Source organism: Bos mutus, chromosome 2, assembly GCF_027580195.1.
Source record: "Bos mutus isolate GX-2022 chromosome 2, NWIPB_WYAK_1.1, whole genome shotgun sequence".
NCBI lineage: Eukaryota > Metazoa > Chordata > Mammalia > Artiodactyla > Bovidae > Bos > Bos mutus.
In genome coordinates, this window is record NC_091618.1 from 83319355 (window position 1) to 83344036 (window position 24682).

The 24682-nt window shown below is 37.7% G+C and overlaps 1 protein-coding gene across 13 annotated transcripts in view; it reads right to left on the reverse strand.

Moving 5' to 3' along the window:
* The window catches only part of GTDC1 (glycosyltransferase like domain containing 1), a 429626-nt gene that overhangs the window by 278168 nt on the left and 126776 nt on the right, over positions 1 to 24682 (reverse strand). The window contains exon 1 of one of the 13 annotated variants that reach the window (XM_070389935.1): positions 1500 to 1669. The exons of the other annotated variants lie outside the window; for them this stretch is intronic. Within the exon in view, the coding sequence (XP_070246036.1) occupies positions 1500 to 1504 (5 nt within the window). The 5' untranslated portion in view covers positions 1505 to 1669. Of the gene's footprint in view, positions 1 to 1499; positions 1670 to 24682 lie in introns of those variants that run through there. 13 annotated transcript variants of the gene reach the window in all.

The following is a 24682-nucleotide window of genomic DNA, read 5'->3' on the forward strand; positions in this document are numbered from 1 at the left end:
ATAAGGAAAAGAGTGGAAAATAAAATTACTCAAAAGAATTAAGATATGTACTTTGACTTGATCATCACCACCTACCAGTAAATTAGGCATGCAGAAATATATGCACACACCACCCCAGATTTGGAGGAAACAGTAGATAGATATATACTGCTCACCTAAGATTTATGACTCTGGTGGAATCAAAAATTCAGTGAAGGTAGTGCTGGCAAAGGTAATGCCCTAAATGATACCAAATGAAGTTTCTTACTTGCTTCTTTTTCCCTTCTTAATTCTGTTTTAGTAAAACTCTTTATTTTACTTTTGGATATCTTAATTGTTTATATTTCTTAAAAATGTATACATTCAGGTATACAACATAATAATTTGATAGACTACAAAATGATCACTAAAATAAGTCTACTTAACACCCATCACCACACATAATTACAATTCTTTTTTCTTCTTATGAGGAGCTCTTTTAAGATCTACTCTCTAAGAAACTTTCAAACATATAATACAGTATGACCAACTACAGTCATGATGCTGTACATCTCCATGATTTACTTGTTTTATTTTGAACATCTCTATTACCTTTGTTTTTTGAGTGATATTTCCACTGGGTATTGAATTCTGGATTGATAGTTTCTGGTTTTCTTTCAGTGCTTGGAAGATGTTGCTCCCCTGTCTTCTCCTTAAGATGTTTCCAATGAGAAATCTACATAACTTCATATTGTTTTCTTTTTTTAATCCAGATGCTTTTAAGATATTCTCAACACTAACTGTAGACAACAGACTCTAAAGTGGCCCCCATGATCCACCTCCTTGTACTCATGCCTTATGTAATCCCTCCCTTTGACTGCAAGCAGGACAAGCTACTTGCTTCTAAACAACAGAAGGTGACCAAATATATGTGCTTATACTACACAAGATTGTATCATCTTTCCTTTCAAGAAGACTGTCCCTTTCTGGTTGTGAGGATATAAGCAGCCATGTGAGAACAGTCCACATGGCAAGAGAATGAGGGTGGTCTCTGGGAAATAGCAAGCAAGAAACAAAAACCCTTATTCCAACAGCTCACAGACAGTGAATACTACCAACCACCATGTGAGTTTGGAAATGGATCCTTTCCCAGGTGAGCCTCAGTCAAGACCACAGCCATGACAGAATTAGGAGGTTCTCCAGTTTGGTTGTTGAAAATGGGCACTATTTCTGACCTTTTGTGAGTAACAGGCATCATTCTTTGTAGTTTCCTCAGATGGTTCTTGCTTTGGCCTTGAGAGATTCCTAACATTCCCATGCATGTGCCAATTTGCACTGGGACCCTCTACAGAGCTCCAGGATTCTCTCTTTGAACAGCTCTGTCTATTCCAGCATTGTTTTTTACTTTTTTTAAATCTATCCAGACTCATCTCTAGCTCAATGCCAGTAGTCCTACCAGTATCTCCCTGGATTCCTCCTCCTTGTATCTGGGTTTAGAAACTCTCCCAAGGCAAAAGAGTTTGGGTAATCATAAAGCTCACCTCATTTCTTTGCTCTCTCTCAGGGGTCATTGTCCTTTGTTGATTGATGTCCAGTGTCTTAAATGGTTTCATATATATTTTGTCCATTTTTTGTTTCAGATGGAAAAGTAAATCTCATTACTGTTTTTTCATATTGGATGAAAGCAGAAGTCCTCCAATAAATACATTTAACCACAGAACTAAAACCAAAACCAATGTGGGAACTGAGGTGGCAAAACAGAATATGAAAGGTTATTTACTCTGACCATGTAGACAAAATGCAACTGTAGGAAGAAAACTAAATTTGGGTGCAAGAGCAGATTCACCTCTTGCCTTAACCATAATACCTATTAGTGTTCAGATACTAATGAAAGCTTATAAATCAAACATTAGAAGTATACGCATAAGCATATTGGTAAAAACAATAATAATAATTTCAAAGTCAGATGGTAGAGAAAAAACAATGGACAAGAAAGTGAGTGAAGTGAAAGTCACTCAGTAATGTCTGACTCTTTGCAACCCCATGGACTATAGTCCACAGAATTCTCCAGGCCAGAATCCTGGAATAGGTAGCCTTTCCCTTCTTCAGGGGATCCTCCCAACCCAGGGATCAATCCCAGGTCTCCCACATTGCAAGCAGATTCTTTACCAGCTAAGCCACAAGGAAAGCCCAGACAAGAAAGTGGAGACACATTAATTTTATCATTATTCATTAAAAATAACAAATAGGTACTGTCTCAAGAGTTAAGAGAATTCAGGGTACCATATAAAAGTATAACTATGAAGGTAGACAATAGAGAAAAAATGTAAACCTTCCTAAACATCAAAGGAACTACACACACATACAATTCTATAGGGAGAACTTTTTTTTTCTTTTTTTTTAAATACCTCAGAGAAAGTACAGTTGAGCACTGTGTATAGTTGAGCCTCCATATCTGAGGTTTTTCTATATCCTCAGATTCAAACAAACAAGAACCATGTCGTACTATAGAATTTACTACTGAAAAATATCCTCATACAAGTGGACTTGCATATGTATGTTGTTCAAGGATCGACTATAGAGAATCTGAAAAAACAAAACAGACACACACAAAAAAACAGATTTCCATAAAAGAAACAGAGGAAGCTGCTCCTCCACAAAATCCACCACTATCACCACCACCAGGCTTCCTCGGTGGCTCAGTAGTAAAGAATATGCCTGCAATGAAAGAGACCCATGTTCAATCCATGGGTCAAGAAGATCACTTGGAGAAGGAAATGGAGACCCACTCCAGTATTCTTGCCTGGGAAGTCCCATGGACAGAAGAATCTGGCAGGGTCACAAAAGAGTCAGACATGACTTGTTGACTAAACAATAACCAACAATCACCACCACCACCCCACCTCAAAATAAGGCACTAATCTCCTATGGTTTCACAGAGGAATTCTATCAAAATTTTAAAGGTTAGATAAGTCCATTTCTTTTAAAACTAGTATTAACAAGAGATGGTGTGCATGCTCACTCGCTCAGTCATGTCTGACTCTTTGGGACCCCATGAACTGTGGCCCTCCAACCTCCTCCATCCATGGGATTCTTCAGACAAGAATAATGGAGTGGGTTGCCATTTCCTACTCTGTGAGAATCTTCCTGACCAAGGGATCGAACCTGTATTTCCTGTGTCTCCTACATCCGCAGGTGGATTCTTTAACACTGAGCCACCTGGGAAGTTAAATAGGGAGTGGAGGAACTCCCAAATTATTTTATTTTTATGAAGTGGGCATAACAAAAATGGGTGAATCTCACTTAAAAACAGATGCCAAAATCTGGAATAAAGTATTAGTAAAGTCATCTAGCAAGAACTGAAAACAGAATAAAACATCATGAACAAGTTATTCTCTTTCCAAACATACAGACATGGTTCAGTATTAGTAAATCAATAAGATCCATCATTTTAGTACTTTAAAAAGAAAAAAAATCACATTAACATGAGTAGGCATTTAACCAAATTTAACTATTATTTTTAAAATTCAATAAAATTTTGGTTCTTAAAATGAGAATCCATGATTCTTTTTTACTACAATATGTTCATTTCAACTTAAAAGCCAGCATCATACTTAAGAAGAAACATTAGAGTCAGCAACAAGACAAAATATTCATTATTGTCACTATTATTTAGCACTGTGCTACAGGAACATATCAATAAAATTAGACCCCAAAAAATGAAAGGTATAAAAAAACTGGAAAGCAGATAAATTTATCAATATTTGTGGATAAGATTAGAAAGTTCAAGACTACTACAACTAGAGAATTTAGTAACCTCACAGAGTACAAAATTAATGTTTATAAAATTATTACAATATATATAAATACATATAAGTATTAAAAGAAAATACTGCATAAATAGCAAAACATATATACATAAATAAAATTTCCAAGGAATAAAGTTAAAAAACATGTAAAACCTCTATGAAGAAAACGTTGAAGTATTACTGAAGGTACCTAAGGATGATTTGTATAAATGGTAAACTGTACCAACACCTTAGATAGGAAACAAGACATCAATTCTCTTTGAGTTTATCTTGATCACAATTAAAAAGGCTGTTTTTGTTTATTTTAAACTAGACAAATGGACTCTAACTTTCATAGATAAAGAATGAAAAATCAATAGCCAAGAAAACACAGGACTTGTGCAGGGGAAGGGAGGTGAGGATCAACTGGAGATAGACACTAACCCTACCAGACATTTAAGATATTTCAAAATCTCAAATATAAAAAGTATAACATTGGTTCAAACATAGACAAAAATCAATGAAAAAGAAGACAGAGTCCAGAAATACATAGAACACACAATGAGTTAGCATGGTGATAAAGGTAGCTTTCAAAACAGGGATAAACAATCCAATTAACAGTGTTGAGTCAACTTGGTAGCCATTTAGAGAAGAAATAAACTGGGATCTAGTCCAGGATGCAAAAGGACAAATTTCAAAGGATGCAAATGTTTCTATATAAAAAAATATAACCAAAGATGTACTAATTGACTGAATATACCCTAGGAAGTGACTTTCTCATAGGTCACGGCTTACTATCCAATGAAAATATGTGAACCATTATTGTACAAGATATCTATAAACTTAAAATTTTCTAATAACTACTAAAATTTTCTAGTAATCCTTGAAAAAGTGGAAAATAAAATAGGTGAAATCAATTTTAATAATATATTTTAATTCAAGATAACTAAAATCTTATCAATATATAATCAATATAAAACTATTAAAATTTTTGCTTTATTTGGAACTAAACATCTTTAATTCCATGTGTATTTTACAGCTACAGACATAGCTCAATTCACACTAGCCACATTTCACAGACTGGAGAGCCACATGTGCCTACCACACCAACTGGCAGGTCCTATGCAGTACAGACTAAGTTCCACAAAGGCAGGGAACACAACTATTTTCTTCAGTTAAGTTCACCCAGAACCTGCACAGTGCCCTGCATATATTTTTGTGAGAGACAGAAAAGAAAAAGGAAGGAATAAAAATTGATCTTATTTGAGAAACAAAGGTATTGGTATAGTAAAGGGGAAGGGGGTAAAGGCATTTGCTACATTAGAAGTCTTGGATTCAAGTCTTAACTCTAATATTTCTCAATGGATAACCTGGGCAAATCACAACTTTTCTGAACTTGAGCTGTAAAAGATTTTTCATGCTTACCCACTGTTTAGGGGTTGCTATGAAGATCAAATGCAAACACATAGAAATATGTAAATTGTGAGGTACTTTATAAATGCTATTATATGTTGTTATTGAAGAACTGATGCTTTCGAATGCAGTGTTAGACAAGACTCTTGAGAGTCCCTTGGACAGCAAGGAGCTGTCAGACCACTCAGTCCTAAAGGAAACCAACCCTGAATATTCAGTGGAAGGATTGATGCCTAAAACCGAAGCTCCAGTACTCTGGCCACCTGATGTGAAAAGCCGACTCACTGGAAAAGACCTGATGCTAGGAAAGATTGAAGGCAAAAGGAGAAGGAGGAGGCAGAGGGCAAGATGATTAGATAGTATCACCGACTCAATGAACATGAATTTGAGCAAACTCCAGGAGAGAGTGGAGGACAGAAGAGCCGAGGTGCTGCAGTTCATGGGGTTGCAATCAGTCAGACACAACTTATCAACTGAACAACAACAACTAAGGTAAAAAGCTCTGTCTCTATTGTCATTGTTTCCAGAGGATACTAGCTTCTTGCTTTGATCACTGTTGCCCATCTACGCCCAGCCATGAATATGCAAGTTGAAATTATGCAGCTGTTAGTCCATATTCCATCCCTGCAAGACCATTGTTTTGATTTGTAAATTTGTGCTCAGGCTTCCCTGGTGGCTCAGTGTTAAGGAATCTGCCGGCCAATGCAGGAGACACAGGTTTGATCCATGGGTTGGGAAGATCCCCTGGAGAAGGAGGTAGCAACCCACTCCGGGAAATCCCATGGACAACAGAGCCTGGCAGGCTACAGTCCATGGAGTCGCACAGAGTTGGATACAACTTAGCGACTAAATAATAAATTTGTGTTTCCAAACATCTCTTCCTGTTCCCAAACTATGACTTCTGGCTGCCTGGTAAAAACAAGGAAGAGTCAGAGGAACATGTTATTTCTCCCCCAAAGTTGCCCTCATTAATTGTCATCAAAGCTGGTATCTTGAGTAAGCAAATTAGAAAAACAAGGATACTTAAATATACTTGGTCTTTCAGATTAACCTCAATCAGCCAGAGCACCTGACCTAAAAGTCTCCTGGATTAATGTCACTTTAACAGCAACAGTACCTTTGTTAACTTCTGGATGAAACAGTCCTTTCATTTTCAGGTAATACAAAATATTCTTTTGTTAACAATAGAGTAGAAAGAGATTAACCCAGAAAACCTGGATTTTTCTCTTCTGCCTGCCACTTAAAAGTGGCCTAAATTTGCACAAATAACTTAATCTCTACCATTTCCATCTATGTTAATTGAATATAATTATGCTTTGCTTGCACAGTTGATTGGAGAATATTCACTGCCACTTTACTGAAGCTTTCCTATTATATAAAATGGTTATGGGGGTATAGTATGTTATTATTATAGTGATCTCTGGCATGGCTTATAAATAAACCATTGATGAGGAAATTTAGAAAATACTGTGGTAGTATTACTGTGAAAAAACTAATACACATGTGATATTATAGAGGTGCATGCACTCTACTAGCACATTTGATGCCAAATGTCCAAATATTTTCATTTTAATCTTGACTTTCTAATATGGTTTAGTTATCTTTTTCTATACCCGGTGCATGATGCATTGAAGATGAATGTTCCTCTAAGTAACTAATAGTAGCCATCTCTTACTCTGTGTATGTATGAGCACAGAGGGAGTTAGGACACTTGGCTCGCCTCAAAGGTGAATTGCTTCTGATAGTATAAGAGATTATACAAAGGCCTAAAGCCTCGCTCAGATGGTAAGGAATCTGCCTGCGATGTGGGAGACCCGGGTTTGATCCCTGAGTTGGGAAGATCCCCTGCAGAAGAGAATGGCTACCGACTCCAGTATTCCTGCCTGGGAAATCCCATGGACAGAGGAGCCTGGTGGGCTACAGTCCACGGCGACACAGAGTCAGACATGACTGAGCCACCAACACTTTTAAGACCACTAGACGAGAATCACCTACAGAATTCAGAGAGCGTAATTAGGTAACAGCCACTTAGCTGTCCACACACAATGCTGGAAGAGGGGCTGCATTTTAATGCATAAGAGTCCCACTTCTGCTTCCACAATCTGTACACAGGCTTCTTCCTGGATTAAACTCATAAGAAGGACTTCGTATCAAAGTTTCCTGTGATGGGGGTCTTTGTTCACACTAAATCATAAGCATAATTTTAAACAGAGAAGGAAGAAGTGATATACAATTTTGTAGTTCTTTGTTATAAAGTAGGATTTCTATATTTCTTCAGAAAAATAATTTTTACTGTTCTCACAAAAACTGAAGCATTCCCAGGGTCTGACTAGAAAAGCATAAAGTTAGGAATATTGCTCCATAGATTTATTTCTCTGAAGATGAAAACATACGATGGAACAAAGAGGAAAAAAGATAATCTTAAGGCCACAGATAACTGACCATATCTAAGTCAGAGTTCCTTAAGCGAAGCCAAAAATTCACTGGAAGCTCACTGTTTCTTTTTTTTAACTTTTACTTTTTTTTTCCCCCTTCAGTTAGAAGATATGCAACTTGATTGATGGTATTTTTTCCACATTGGTGACATTTTAAATGGAAACCAAGATTTTTTGGGGGTGGTTGTAATAGCTTGATGAAATCTTTAACATGTGCCAAAATGTTTCATTAATGTAAGTCAGCCAAATAATCCTCTTGCCTTGTAACAATATTTCTTTTTAAAAAATGCTTTCTGAACTATTAAAAAATTAGAGTACTCAGAGTTTAGCTACAAATATATGAGTTATACTGACTAACACTGTACCAGTATCTCTTCAAAGCAAACAGTAGAAAGGATGTGATAATGTTAAGATATGAAGTTCTCAACTTTTTAACATCAAATAATAATTATGTTTAAATTCACACGGCGATCAATAAGCTGGGATTCAACCAAGTTGCTGTCTTTCTCATTCAAAACAACTGTTTGCCCTTGTGAAGGGCCAGGTGGCTGCCGCCTTGAGGTTTGTGGTATTTAGGTCATGGTGACCAGCGACCAGTATGGTCCCTCTTTTCCTCTGCCCATCACTTTTTTTCTAGTTGAAATGAAGAGCCAGGTCATGTTTGATTAGTGATAACAATAAAGATGTATAGTATTTAAAAGTAAGTAAAGTGCCTTTCAGTCAATAGAAAATTACATACCTGACATTAAAGCAGAAAAGTATAGTGATGCACTGGAGGTGAAAAATGGGGGAATCTTAACTAAATTACAGGGAAATTTCCATAACAGATTCACTAGTAATGCTGATTTAGTAACGATTTCCTGTCATGAACTATATTTATCATATACCGCCTCTCTGACATGACACTGTATTTAATGTTTTTGAGAGCCATTTTTAATCAGATTAAACTCAAGGAAACTGATAGGTATCTGTTTGGTCTTAGCTTTAGCTTCTGTTTCTTATTTAGTCACAAGACTATTATTGCTGGAATCTTTATAAACACATTTCCCGGGATTGCCACAAGAGTACAGCTTATGTTGTGAGGTCAGAAAAATGTGTGCCAGTGGTTTTCATGATCTCTGCACAGAGTGCATTACAGAATTGTTTAATAAATTAAAGACAAGTGATGCAAAATGTGTTCCTTTCCCCCATGGGATTAAGCATCTAAAAATATAACTTATTTTTAGATTCAAGAAATAGTTTCTTAGGAACTAAGTAACCAAGAAAAATGTTCAAAGAAAGGTTGGTACAATATTATTCATTACTCAAGTATATTTATATAAAACTAAAATTTTCAATAATAAGCTCAATGTTCTAAAAGCTAATTTACCAAGTAAGCAAAACTAACTTTGATAATCTATATAACTGCTCTGACATTGCTTAAGATGCAACATTCCAACACTATCAGTGAACATATCAGGCTGAATACCTGAAAGAGCTCTGGAGCGCAAGGTTTTCCTCCTTCAAATTCTGGTTCTTGGAAAAAAAGTACTCCCTGGTTCAAGATTTCCCATGGCAGATAATCTAGTGACAATTCAATAGTGCCAAACTGAGCATTAGATAAGGATGAAGTCATATATCAAAGTAAGATTAGCGTTAAAAAATGGAACAAAAAAAGTAGAGAAGAGAATTAAAAAGGTAGTAAAGACTGGTCCTTTAACACTCCAATCCTCATCACACGAAAATGTTTTCAGGCTTAGACGACTGCATAATACACGCAACATGCAAAACCACTTTGTGGTAGCTTTAACAATACTTTATTTTTTCATTCACGTAAACCGCATACCTTTTCTTAACATACATAATTACACAGTAATTTCCTTAGTAAGTACCTGTGGCTTTGAAGCTTCCTCTTTAGAATATCTTAAAACTGTAGTAGGGCATGCATAATGGACAATGATTAGCTGCTAGGATATAATCTAGGGAACTGGTACTAAACTAAAAACTTACAGTAGCATCCACAACTAGTTACATGGTACATTTTTATGAAGTATATATTATATAGGAAAAGAGACTATCCTTCAATTGTCTGTATACAAGAACAGGAGATCTTTAAGACAGTAGTAATTAATGGTTAACACAACTACTGCTGAAGTTTAGGCTTCTCCCGTGACTCAGTGGTAAAGAATATGCAGGCCAATGCAGGTTTGATCCCTGGGTCAGGAAGATCCCATGGAGAAGGAAATGTCAACCCATTCCAGTATTCTTGCCTGGGAAATCCCATGGACAAGAAGCCTGGCAGACTACAGAATCACAAAGAGTCACACGGAGTCACAAAGAGTCCAACACGACTCGGTAGTTAAACAACATTAATAACACCATAACTGAGTGTATGAAGCTTAAGAAAAATTAAAGTCAATGCTATTATTGAGAAGTTTTTTTAATATCTTTGCCATTATATACAGTTTTAGTATGCATTATTTGCTTAATATTGATAAAATATTTCATGAACAATTTACAGGTTGGGTTTCAGGTAGGCAGAATAAACACACTATTTATAAGCACAAGATATACTTTTAAACCAACTTTTAAAATTTCACTGGATCTTTCAACATTTGTTTGAAATCCTTACAAGATATTCATCTATTTGTGGCATCATATAGGTCTGTCTCCCCATCTGTCTATGTTTTTCGTGAAGACTAGTATCTGGTACATGTTTCCACCCCCCTTCCCCACTTTAGTAGCTATTCATTGGCCCACTACTAAGCTGTTGCTCCAATAGTTGTCCAACAGCATTTATCTATCATTTCTTAAAAATAAAACACAAGTTTGGTTTTTTTTTTAAATAGGACAAGCGGGTAAGTAATCAATGTCTTTAATTTTTACTAAATTTAACTCTGTATGGTCAGAAAATTAATGTCATCAAAATTACTATTGTCAGAATAAAAAATTACATTGGCAGCATGATGTAATACTAAAATCTAAAACACTGAATTTTCTAAGAGTAGCATATACATGGTTATTCATCATAGCACTTCAGACCTATCTTTTCAAAAGTAACCTTCTTACAGTCCACGGCCAGATTTGCTAAGAAATTCACATCTTGCATGTATGGACATCTTGAGGAATCCTTTTTTAAAGGAAATCCTGGCAACCTCCTTCCCCTCCCCACTCCACTTGGTAGCCTGACTCCAGCACAAGCTCATCTGGTTTGACTAAAATCATTGCATTATTTGGCAGTGGTTTCTTCATACGTGGCGCTTGGAGCTCATTGAAGCTCAAACAGTACAGGAAATGCAAATCATGCAAACCACCCTCATGATGGCGACGTACAGTGGCGTGATTGAGCGGCAGTACGCACGACTCGTGGGCTGACCACATGAAAGGAGCCATTTACAGACCAGATGAGCGAAAGCTGGGATAAGTTAGAGACTATGTGTGAGCTTCAAAGCTGGCAGAATAGCATCCTTATTTAACATAGAAGGGTTTTTTTTATTATTTTTTTTATTAATAACACCTGCCTGGGTTCTTTACGTGGAAGGAAGTTTACACAGGCAGAGTGAGCATATTGCATTAGGAGGTCCAATCTTTCTTTTTTAAATCCTACGTATTGTAGAAGAGTGGAGTACTTTCCACCAGTTTTTTCACAGGATTTTCTACAGTTGTTAACAATTATGGGAAATGTTTTCTTTCGGTGAACTTAAAAAAAGAAAAAAAAGATAATCCTGCAATGTCCTACATTATCTGCTCATAACTCTTAGTGTCAGTTTAATTGCCACATGTTAATAAAATTAGTCCCTCCAACAAAAAGGAAGGAAGGAGCTACAGTTCTCAGGAATTCTACAACAAAAGCCTTAGGAGCAATACAGAATTTGCTATTAAGAGAGTATTTGAAGAAGGATAATGCAGTGACTAGAAGAGAAAGATGGCTATAGGAAGTTTTCCCTTTCTTTTTGAGAACTGATTTGTTTTCTAGATGTTTCTCATTTACCACCAAGTAAAGAAAATGTGACTATTAAGAGAATAAATTCAATAACTTAAAATAATTAAAAGAAACGTTCGATTTTATATGTTTGTTTAGTGTTTTACATTATTTTTCAAAGCCTTTTAAGTAGGCTATTTCATTTGCATTCAGACTTAAAAGCATCGAGAATTCAATTAAAGTGCTGGCTCCCTTAACCCCTTATACCTATAGCTAGAAGCTTAAATAAGTGCATGAGGAAGTTAGAAGTTTAAATAAAGGGGGAAAAGGCTAATGGAATCAGAAAAACCTATGCATAAATAGCCATATGATACTGAACTAATCACTCTCTGAAACTCAACTTTCTTATATTTAAAGATGCTATCACTACCCTTTCTGACCGCTTCAGAGCTTCATTTGAAAGATGGGGTGCTATAGTGTGAGAAAATTGTACAGTGCTAAAAAAGTAAAGAAACACTCTACAATTTATGAGGCACTCACACTGTGCCAGGTACTACGTTAGGCTTCTTACATCCTTTAGCTCATCTGGTTTAATTTCATCTTCACAATACCACTGCATTATTATTAGTCACTTTTTTTTTTAAAGAGGAGTTGGGTCAGGGAGAGAAGGAGAGGGTGGGATGCACTGAGAGAGTAATAGTGACATAAATACACTGCCATGGGTGCCATGTGTAAAACAGCTAGCAAGAAGCTGCTAGAGAGTACAAGCTCAGTTCAGTGCTCTGTGATGACCTAGAAGAGTGGGATGGGACATAGTAGGGGAGGAGAGGCTCAAGAGGAAGGGGATATATGAATACATATGGCTGATTCATGTTGTTGTACAGCAGAAACACACACAATATTGTAAAGCAATTATATTTCGATTTTAAAAAAAGGAGTTGGATCCCTTCTGTTTACTTTTATTTGGGCAGCGCTGCATGGCATGTGGGATCTGAGTCCCTCGACCCCTGCATTGGAAGTGCAGTCTTAACCACTGGATTACAAGTGAAGTCTCTGGTTCTGTTTGAGGACTGAATTATTCTTTCTGCTTTTAGCTCCTGGAAGGCATCAAGGATCCTACTGAAGAAATCAAACCTTGATCTATCTATCAAAAGTGTGATGTATGAATATTATGGTAATCTGAAGATGGGAGATTTAAGAGACACCATCTACCTTATGTCCTGTTTCATAGGAAACAGATACAAAAACCAGTCGCAGGTTCAAGGATTTCAAAGACTATGATGGTAGTGGGCAGAAATCTCTCCTTTTAGAATAAATTTAGAGTTGCAGTCTAAGGAGGAAGCACTGAAGTAGATCCAGTGAAGAAACGAAGTATGAAAATAACTGGATTTGAAAAAAATCGAAGGTTCCAAACTGCTAAGTGGATTTGGGTGGGTTTTGTTTTCATTTTCTTTTGAATGAAGAGGGCAGAGTTCATTCCTCTTCAAATGCCTCGTGACAATTCTTAACAATCTTAAAGTCACATTTCCAGTTGGAAAATAAACCTGAATCTGCATCTCTTTGAGCCTGTTTTTCTCCATTTGCCTTCAATAGCAAGAGAACATTATTGATTCATTAAATCATCCCTTACCTTTGCCTCTAAATTATTTCCAATTCTTCTAGGATTTATTTTCCAGCCTGCTATTGATCTTCATGAGTGTCCTCTAGGTGCTATCAAATTTGCCACATTAGATTCACATTATAGAATTCAATACTAAACACTCAGGACCCACCTAGAAATGCCATCACCTACTTGTCATTCTCGACAACTCAACCTTTCCAGACCTCTCTTTTCTCAACTGTAAAATGACAGCAGGTTGATTAGAAGAGCTTTAAAGTCTTAACTATGTTAATATCTGTCATATTATCTCAGTGCCAGGTATTAATATCTAAAAATACTGATTAGTAAGAAAAAAATAAAGTAGTATCATGAAAGACTCTAAAATGGGAAGCAAATAATTAACATTTTGTCAATAGCATCCAGGGCTTCCCAAGTGGCTCCAGTGTAAAAGAACCCACCTGCCAATGCAGGTGACATAAGAGACAAAGGTTCAGTTTCTGGGTCGGGAAGATCCTCTGGAGGAAGGCATGGCAACCCACTCCAGGATTCTTACCTGGAGTATCCCATGGACAGGGGAGCCTGGTAGGCTACAGTCCATGGAGTCGCAAAGAGTCAGACATGACTGACGCCACTTAGCGTGCATGCCATAGCACCCTGTGTGACCATAGTTAAGTCACTGAAACCTTTTTGTTGCTTTTACTGATAAACTGAAAATAATACCTCACACTTTTTCATGGAGGGGGTGGACTATATAATTCTTACTGCAATGGTTCCAGAGTAAATGACTTTATTATGGCTTATTGTATTTACATGATGGTACCAAGCACTCCTTCATTTAACAAAAATGTATTATAAGCCTAGAATGTAACAGGCATCATATGACATAGTGAATTCAAGGATGATGGTATAATGGGTTGAACTGTGTTGTCCAAAAAGATCTATTTAAGTCCTAACCCCTGGTATTCCAGTTAGGATGAGATCATACTAGACTAGTATGGGTTCTATATCCAGTGACATCTATTCTTCTAAAAGGAGGAAAGGACATAAAAGATACACACAGAGAAGAAAACCATGTGACAACAGAGGCAAAGACTGAAGTGATGCACCTACAAGCCAAAAATGCCCATCACTGCAGAGATTCACTGGAAGTTAGGCAGAGGCAAGAAACGATTCTTCCCTAGACCCTTCAGAGGAAGTATAGTCTCGCCAGCTCTTGATTTTGGACTTCAGCCACAAGAACTGTGACAGAATAAACCGTGTTGTTATAGAATCTTGGGAAATTAATACAGTTGGTTACATCAGTATAATCGGAGATAGCCACTAAAATAAGCCACTCAGGCTTCCCCTGGTGGCTCAGTGATAAGGGATCTGCCTGCAATGCAGGAGTTGCAGGAGACGTGTTCAATCCCTGGGTCGGGAAGATTCCCTGGAGAAGGGAATGGCAACCCACTCTAGTATCCTGGCTTGGAGAACGACATGGACAGAGGAACCTGACAGGCTATAGTCCATAGGGTCGCAAAGAATCAGACACAACTGAAGTGACTTACCATACATGTACTCAAATTTAAAAAGTTATTAAAAGATTTGCAAGAAATGTTTTAGTGAAACCAAAAGACTGGCAACACCTAATATTTTAAAAAATTAAGCATTCATGACACTGAAAAATGTGTTTTTGAACAGGATAAACCATAGGCTACTATCTTAAGCAATTCTAACTTCCTAATTTGATTTTTTTTAAATAGACAAACCATTTGACTTCTGAACATATCAGTTTCCTTTCCTAGAAAGTAAGATTTGACATACATACTAATCTACCATACAAAAGTGAAAAGAAAATTAATGACACTTTACTGAATACTTCTCCAAATGTTCAGTGTCACAATTATACACACTTGAACACAGAGACATGAAAGAAAGGAGGAAGGAAACAAAGGAAAAAAGAAGAAAGGAAGGAAGAAAGAAAGAAGGAAAGTAAGATGATTTAGGTATAGGTAAGGTGTATATGGACTGAGGGTTATTATGTCTTATCTTTGTCTCAACTACAGACCAAGCATAATCAACTATTCCAAAAAAAAAAAAAATTTCTTTAACTATTTAAATTGCTCACGTAGTGAAAAAAAATTATAAAATAGCAGCATTCCTTAAAAAAATTTCTTGTGCTCTGATTAAAAAATAATTAAAATTACTAATACAAAACAACAATCTGTCCAATTAGTGTTATCTTTAATTAGTAAAAACATTTAACCTCTTTAGTAAGCTTTTATGTGGACAGAATGTTTCATACTACTATAATTATCCCTTAAAAGTAACAAAACAAAAAGAAAGGAAATACCCAGTAAGTGAAACAAAGCTAAGAGAATTACTGAGCTATATTTATACTTACAATCTTGAACTGGTGAAGATAATGTATAATAGATACTATTATTTGTACTAATCTCTAAGAGTTGGACATGACTGAGCGACTTCCCTTTCACTTTTCACTTTCATGCATTGGAGAAGGAAATGGCAACCCACTCCAGTGTTCTTGCCTGGAGAATCCCAGGGACAGGGGAGCCTGGTGGGCTGCCGTCTATGGGGTCGCACAGGGTCGGACACAACTGAAGTGACTTAGCAGCAGCAGCAGATAGTATATACTAGATGAGCATTCTCAACCCTGGTTTTACTTTAGAAAGACTTGCAGGACATTTAATATAAATGCTGATGTCCAGGGCCCATCTACAGGTAGGGTTGCCCCCATGGCATCGTAGGCTTTGGTCTCACAACTCCAGAGGGCACTATTTATACAAGGCAATAAAACCTATAAGATGCAGGAATAAAAGAAAGTGAATATAAAGCATTAAAGATACTAAGTGAGCCACTAAATCCAACCAATTAATCATTTCTCAAATAAGAAGCACCAGACTTCCCCCCTCTAGCAAAAAGGAAGCCTCTATTGGACAGCCATTTAGTGCATAGCATGCTGAGCATACTCTGAGTCCTGGGAGATTTATTTTTCTCCTCCTTAGCACATAATAGCACCCTATGTACGGTAAATATAGTATTTTATGATATTGAGGAATTACTTAGGATTTCTTAAGGTGATAATGGTATCACTCTACAGTTACGTTTAATTTTTAAGAGATTATAGGGACTTCCCTGGTGGTCCAGTGATTAAGACTCCACAATTCCATTGCAGGGGGTAAGGGTCCTATTTCTGGTCACTGGTCAGGGAACAAAGATCCTATATGCCATGAGGTACAACCCCAACCCCCTCCCCAAAAAAGAGGGATTTTTATCACTTAAAGATTCACAGTGAAATATGTAATTTACTAATAGAACATCAAGAATTTGCTTCAATATACTATGGAATAGGAAAGAGCTAGGCAGATTTTAGATAAAACCAGATTGGAGAATTATTTATAATTGTTTAAGGGTAAATCGGAGAAGGCAATGGCACCCCACTCCAGTACTTTTGCCTGGAAAATCCCATGGACGGAGGAGTCTGGTAGGCTGCAGTCCATGGGATCGCTAGAGTCAGACACGACTCAGCGACTTCACTTTCACTTTCACTTTACACTTTTATGCATTGGAGAAGGAAATGGCAACCCACTCCAGTGTTCTTGCCTGGAGAATCCCAGGGACTGGGGAGCCTGGTGGGCTGCCGTCTATGAGGTCGCACAGAGTCGGACACGACTGAAGCGACTTAGCAGCAGCAGCAGGAGCAAGGGTAAATAGGCTCGTTATCTACTCCCTTTTACTTCTCTATATGTTTAAATTTTTCAGTAATGTGACTACTCATAGAAATCAAAAATAGAAAAAGCAATGCACCTATAGGAAGCAAGTTCTCTTCACCAAATGGAGAATATGCTTAAGATGAATAGTATTACCATAAGGAAAGGACCAGGCTATCATTCATTAACCATATGAGTGAGAATTATTTGTTGGACAAGTAACTGGCACTCAAACAAAGAGGTTTATAACAAGACATAGGATGGAGCTATAATTTAAAAGTAGTGGAAAGGAGAAATGACATCAGGCTACAAAATAAGAACTAATCAGAGTGACCTAAAAGAGGTCAAGAAGGTTTCTGCCCTTCAAGCTGAGGTCAAAGTTAATGCCAAAAAAGAGAGATTGCTTATAGGAATCAAAAGCAAGAAAGGGCTGAGAGAAGTAGGGGGAGAAAAGATATAAAAATTTGGTATTAGAATGCCACTGATAACAATTCTAATTTACTCCTATTAAGTGGTAAATAGATGTTTATAAAAGGCAAAAAGCACAGAAATAGAACAGCCGACTCTTGAACAACACAAGTTTGAACCAAACAGGCCCACCCAATAAGTGAATAAGCAATACTCAATTGATTCTCAGTTAGTTGAATCCTCAGATGTGGATTTGCAGATGCAGAGGGCCAACTGTCAAGTTATACTAATATTTTTAAGTTGGGAGGGTAACCATAAGTTATTTAAGAGTCAACTGTATATTGAATTGAAATGAAAGCTATTCAGGGTTTTCTTTAACAATAAAGACATTTTAACAGAGAGGAATGGGCAAGAGGAGGGTCAAATGGATGACGTTGCCAAAAAACAGTGATACAAGTAAAGTTGTTAGTAACATGGAAGGAATACGATAAATACTTAAAATACAAAAAGAGCTAGGAGGGTATTCTTCTATGGAACGGTTGAAAATGCTCAAAAGGGCTACAAAAGTCAAGCAACCCTATCCTGAAAAACAGTAATGAACTATTTCTACAAAGTAATCCATGTAAATGTATATCACTGCTAAGTCAAAAGGTAAACGCCCAGCAACTGTAAATCATTATTATTCCTCCACTCTTTCCTTCTGTCGTCATAATCTGTACACTTCCAAAAAGCTCCTGGGTTTTAACAACTTACAGGAAGTTCATGTCTAGTGAAACCTTATTTTCTCATCGTATTTGTATTCTCCAAACTAAAGTTTTTGGCCAATTAACTAAAAACCAGTAACCATTTTATGCATTTTGCCACTGTATCATGGAAAAAGAAAAGCCTCGGTATTCCATCTTATACTTTAAGTTCTGTCTCATGTGCTTCAAACTCAATACAGCTTCATCTTCTGCTACTTGAAAAAGAATCTAAAAGAGAAAAGTGAAAACCACTAAAACAGCCACCTACTCCAACAAGCATGAAGTATTTCTACTAAAGTAAAGCACTGTATTGGTGCAAATGTAGTATTAAGCAGCTACTACATGCAGGACACTGTAATAGGTGGAGAAAGAAAGAAGAAGAAACTACGATGTTTAACTTTGTGAAGCAAGTAACCTGCTATGTGATCAGTGGATCAGTTTTGTCTGACTCTGCAACCCCATGGACTGTAGCCTGCCAGGCTCCTCTTCCCATGGAACGTTCCAGGCAAGAATACTGCAGTGTGCTGCCATTTCCTCCTCCAGGGGGTCTTCCCTACCCAAGGATGGAACCCACGTCTCCAGCCTTGGCAAGTGGATTCCTTACCACTAAGCCACCTGGGAAGCCCAAGTAACTGTTAATAATGTCATATGCTAGAAAATCAGTGAGTACTGTCTTCCTATGTGTCTCTAATCCATAAATAAATACAATTAGAAAATTGCACATAGCAAAGAGTATGAGTATATGTCTTACGAATTTTATTGGTATTTCTTAGTATTATTTATTCACTAATCCAACAAATATTTACCTAACACTAAGAATTGGACCTTGGTTAAAGCTGTGAAAAAAGGCAGTGTCTCTACCCTCAGGGAACTTAGAAATAATAATATTTCCTGGGAAAATTTATAATGATCATTTGCTTATAAAAGTTCAAGAAAAAGGCAATATTAAATATCATAAGACACCATAAGAACCCTAAAATATATTTTGCATATTTGCATTTGAATTTCAGTTGCTCAAAAATCCATGAGTTGTTCATCTGTTACTTTACAAATTTTTCTTTTTCCTCTCATCCACTCACAGAATGACCACTTCCTCAACATTACTAATACTGTCCAAGTGTCATGGAATAGGTACCACCATTTAGCAGTGACAAGAAATAAAACAATTATTAATAGCTCTTCAGAATTGTTTGTTACTTAGTGAACCACTATGTAAAATATCGAAAATGAAGAGCAAAAGAAATGGATGAAAGAAGATATTGAATTGTCTGGAAGAGGGGAAGTTGAGAACAGGATTGTCAGTAGTTGGTGTTTATTAGTTTTACTTAATTCTTTAATAAGAGTCCAAAACATAGTATTTGGGTGCAATCTCAGGCTAATGCAGTACTTGGGTGCAATCTCTCTGCAGATAGAATGAATTCTTTTCATTTTCGAGATAAACCATTCATTATCACAATCCAAGTCTATGTCCCAACCACTAATGCCAAAGAAGCTGAACACCTACAAGACCTCCTAGAGCTAACACCAAAAAAAAGAAAGAAGTTCCTTTTATCACAGGCGACTGGGATGCAAAAGTGGGAAGTCAAGAGATACCTGAAGTAACAGGCAAGTTTGGCCTTGGAGTACAAAATGAAACTGGGCAAAGCCTAACAGTTTTGCCAAGAGAACGCACTGGTCATAGAAAATACCCTCTTCAAACAATGTTAGAGATGACTATACACATGAACCTCACCAGATGCTCAATACCAAAATCAGATTGATTATATTCTTTGCAGCCAAAGATGGAGAAGCTCTATACAGTCAGCAAAACAAGACCAGGAGCTGACTGTGGCTCAGACCATGAACTCCTTATTGCCAAATTCAGACTTAAGTTGAGGAAGGTAGGGAAAACCACTAGACCATTCAGGTATGACCTAAATCAAATCCCTTATGATTATACAGTGGAAATAAAAGAGATTCAAAGGATTAGATCTAATAGACATAGTGTCTCAAGAACTATGGACAGAGATTTCTAACAGTGTACAGGATCAGATCAGATCAGATCAGTCGCTCAGTCGTGTCCGACTCTTTGCGACCCCATGAATTGCAGCACGCCAGGCCTCCCTGTCAATCACCAACTCCCGGAGTTCACCCAGACTCACGTCCATCCAGTCAGTGATGCCATCCAGCCATCTCATTCTCTGTTGTCACCTTCTCCTCCTGCCCCCAATCCCTCCCAGCATCAGAGTCTTTTCCAATGAGTCAACTCTTCGCATGAGCTGGCCAAAGTACTGGAGTTTCAGCTTTAGCATCATTCCTTCCAAAGAAATCCCAGGGCTGATCTCCTTCAGAATGGACTGGTTGGATCTCCTTGCAGTCCAAGGCACTCTCAAGAGTCTTCTCAAACACCACAGTTCAAAAGCATCAATTCTTCGGCGCTCAGCGTTCTTCACAGTCCAACTCTCACATCCATACATGACCACAGGAAAAACCATAGCCTTGACTAGACAGACCTTTGTTGGCAAAGTAATGTCTCTGCTTTTCAATATGCTATCTAGGTTGGTCATAACTTTCCTCCCAAGGAGTAAGCGTCTTTTAATTTCATGGCTGCAGTCACCATCTGTAGTGATTTTGGAGCCCAGAAAAAGGAGGTGGTGATCAAAACCATCCCCAAGAAAAAGAAATGCAAAAAGGCAAAATGGTTGTCTGAGGAGGCCTTACAAATAGCTGAGAAAAGAAAAGAAGCAAAAAGCAAAGGAGAAGGAAAGATATACCTATCTGAATGCAGAGTTCCAAAAAATAGCAAGAAGAGATAAGAAAGCCTTCCTAAGTGATCGATACAAAGAAATAAAAGAAAACGACAGAATGCCAAAGACTAGAGTTCACCTCAAGAAAATTAGAGATACCAAGGGAATATTTCATGCAAAGATGGGCACAATAAATGACAGAAACGGTATGGATCTAACAGCAGCAGAAGATATTAAGAAGAGGTAGCAAGAACACAAAGAACTATATAAAAAGATCTTCATGACCCAGATAACCATGACAGTATGATCACTCACCTAGAGACAGACATCCTGGAATGTGAAGTCAACTGGGCCTTATAAAGCATCATGACGAACAAAGCTAGTGGTCAGCTGAGCTATTTCAAAGCCCAAAAGATGATGCTGTGACAGTGCTGCACTCAATATGCCAGCAAATTTGGAAAAGTCAGCAGTGGCCACAGGACTTGAAAAGGTCAGTTTTCATTCCAAGCCCAAAGAAAGGCAGTACTAAAGAATGTTTAAACTATTTCACAACTGCACTGATTTCACATACTAGCAAAGTAATGTTCCAAATTCTCCAAGCTAGGCTTCAACAGTACATGAAATTCCAGATGTTTAAGAGAAATTCCAGATGTCCAAGCTGGATTTAGAAAAGGCAGAGGAACCAGAGGTCAAATTGCCAACATCCAGTGGATCATAGAAAAAGCTAGAGAATCTCAGAAAAACATCTACTTCTGCTTCAAGGACTACATTAAAACCTCTGACTGTGTGGATCACAACAAACTGTGGAAAATTCTTAAAAAGCTGGGAATACCAGATCACCTTACCTGCCTCCTGCAAAACCTGTGTACAGGTCAAGAAGCAACAAGTAGAATTGGACATGGAACGACGGATTGGTTCAAAAGTGGGAAAGGAGAAAGTCAAGGTCATTAGGGTGGTGTCAACTGCACGTCTGAGTTTGTTGATATTTCTCCTGGTAATCTTCACTCCAGCTTGTGCTTCATCCATCCCTGGGAGCTCAGCTGGTAAAGGATCCGACTGCAATGCATGAAACGCCAGTTCAATTCCTGGGTCAAGAAGACCCCCTGAGAAGGGATACCCATTGCAGTATCCTTGGGTTTCCCTGGTGGCTCAGATGGTAAAGAATTCACCTGCAATGCGAAAGACCTGGGTTCAATCCCTGGGTTGGGAAGATCCCCTAGAGGAGAGCATGGCAACCCACTCCAGTATTCTTGCCTGGAGAATCCCCATGGACAGAGAAGCCTGGCAGGCTGCAGTCCATGGGGTCGCAAAGAATCGGATATGACTGAATGATTAAGCAGAGTACAAATCAAGGCTGCATATTGTCACCTTGCTTATTTAATTTATATGCAGAGTACATCATGTGAAATGCCAGGCTGGATGAAGCACAAGCTGGAATTAGGATTGCTGGGAGAAATATCAATAACCTCAGATACGCAAATGACAAAACCATTATGGCAAAAAGCAAAGAGGAACTAAAGAGCTTCTTGATGAAGGTGAAAAAAGAGAGTGAAAAAGCTGGTTTAAAGCTAAACATTCAAAAAACTAAGATCAAGGCATCCAGTCGAATTATTTAATAGCAAATAGATGGGGAAACAATGGAAACTGTGACAGACTTTATTTTTGGGGCTCCAAAATCACTGCAGATGGTGACTGCAGCCATGAAATTAAAAGACGTTTGCTCCTTGGAAGAAAAGCTATGACCAACCTAGACTGCATATTAAAAAGCAGAGAAAAAGGTCTCTGAGCTGACAAAGGTCCATGTAGTCCAAGCTATGGTCTTTCCAGAAGTCATGTATGGATGTGAGAGTTGAATCATAATGAAGACTGAGTGCTGAATAATTGATGCTTTTGAACTGTGGTGTTGGAGAAGACTCTTCTTGAGAGTCCCTCGGACAGCAAGGAGATCCAGCCAGTCAATTCTAAAGGAAATCAATTCTGAATATTCCTTAGAAGGATGGATGCTGACACTGAAGCTCCAATACTTTGGCCACTTGATGTGAAGATCTGACTCATTAGAGAAGACCCTGATGCTGGGAAAGATTGAAGGCAGGAGGAGAAGGGAACAACAGAGGATGAGATGGTGGATGGCTTCACTGACTCAATGGACATGAGTCTGTGCAAGCTCTGGGGGACAGTGAAGGACAGGGAAGCCTGGCGTGCTGCAGTCCATGTGGTTGCAAAGAGTCAGACACGAGTGAGCAACTCAACAACAACTAACTCTTACCAGGTATAAGAAATAATTCAAATACAATGTCTAAAAACACAGAGGAAGTCAAATGAGCAGGTTAGGTCACTTTCTCTGCAATAAGCTCGGCAAACAGATTTCTCCAACTCACCTGCAGTCGTATTTTACCTTCAGCTCCAATTAGCCAAGGTAAAGTATATTGAAAGAAATAAGGCAAGTCTACTTCTACAGGGTGGAAAAAAAGCAAAACTAATATATACAAGGTCTATTCAAAATTTTTACCTACTAATAAAAAGCTTTCAAGCACATTTATAAGTTTTAAAGATATACTCCAGCTAAATGATCTGCACTAATATGGTAGCCAGTGATACAGCTGACCTAAAATGGCCATTTCTATTGTGAATAAGAAAATTGTTATGTTTACTAAAATTCATATCAACTTGAAATAAATGTATTAGAACATTTATTTCCATTTAACAAATATTTTTGGCAGTTAGGATATTCAGCTGTTATTCTTTTATTAAAATTAATGTGAAATTTCTGAATGCTCAGACATTCACATAATTCTTTGGGGTTTAAACAAAGACTTGATACTGTATGTGTGAAAAAACTACTTTTGTGCTACAAAATTACAGTCATTTTTTTCACAGGTATGAAAAGCTGCTTTTCTTAAAAAAAAAAAAAAAAAAAAAAGACATTGTCAAACATTTAGAACCATGAGACAAATGTACACCTTTTTCCTCTTTTACAGTCTTTAATAGACAAGGGTTTAATTTAGCCACCTTCCATTTTACCTTTTTCATAAACAGAATTTTTTTACATATGTTCAAATCAATCAAGTACCTTGGAAAATACCTACAAAATAAGAATTATTAAACAAATGTTAGCTGAAAAAAAAGGAATAAACAATGAAGTACTAGTTTACTTTTTCTAATTATAGAAATACAAATCTGACCACTATTTCAATTCATTAGAATTGATGCTTTCAAACTATGGTGCTGAAGAAGACTCTTGAGAGTTCCTTGGACAGCAAGGAGATCAAAGCAGTCAATCCTAAAGGAAATCAACCCTGAATACTCATTGGAAGGACTGATGCCGAAGCTCAGGCTCCAACACTGGCCACCTGATGTGAGAACTGACTCATTGGAAAAGACCCTGATGCTGGGAAAGATTGAGGGCAGGAGGAGAAGAGGGCAACAGAGGATGAGATGGTTGGATAGCATCATCCACTCAATGGACATGAGTTTGAACAAACTTCAGGAGATAGTAAAGGACAGGGAAGCCTGGTGTGCTGCAGTCCATGGTGTTGCAGAGTCGGACATGACTGAGCGACTCAACAACAACAACAACCCACTATAATGGGCTTCCCATGTGGCACTAGTGGTAAAGAACCCAACTGCCAATGCAGGAGACTTAAGAGACATGGATTCAACCCACGGGTCGGGAAGATCCTCTGGAGGAGGGCACCGCAACCCACTCCAGTATTCCTGCCTAGAGAATCCCATGGACAGAGGACCCTGGCAGGCCAGTCTATAGGGTCTTAAGGAGTCGGACATGACTGAAGTAACTGAGCAGACACACACCCACTATAATATTTAGTTGATTGCTGCTGGTTCAGTTATAATTCAAAATTGATGCCACGACTGAAATAAATTAAATAGTAACCAAAAATATCTGAATAATATCCATACTGTCATTTCCCCCAATCACTATGAACCATCTGTATTGATGAACAAACATAGCAGCGTATTGTAGCTGTGGGCCAAACATTCC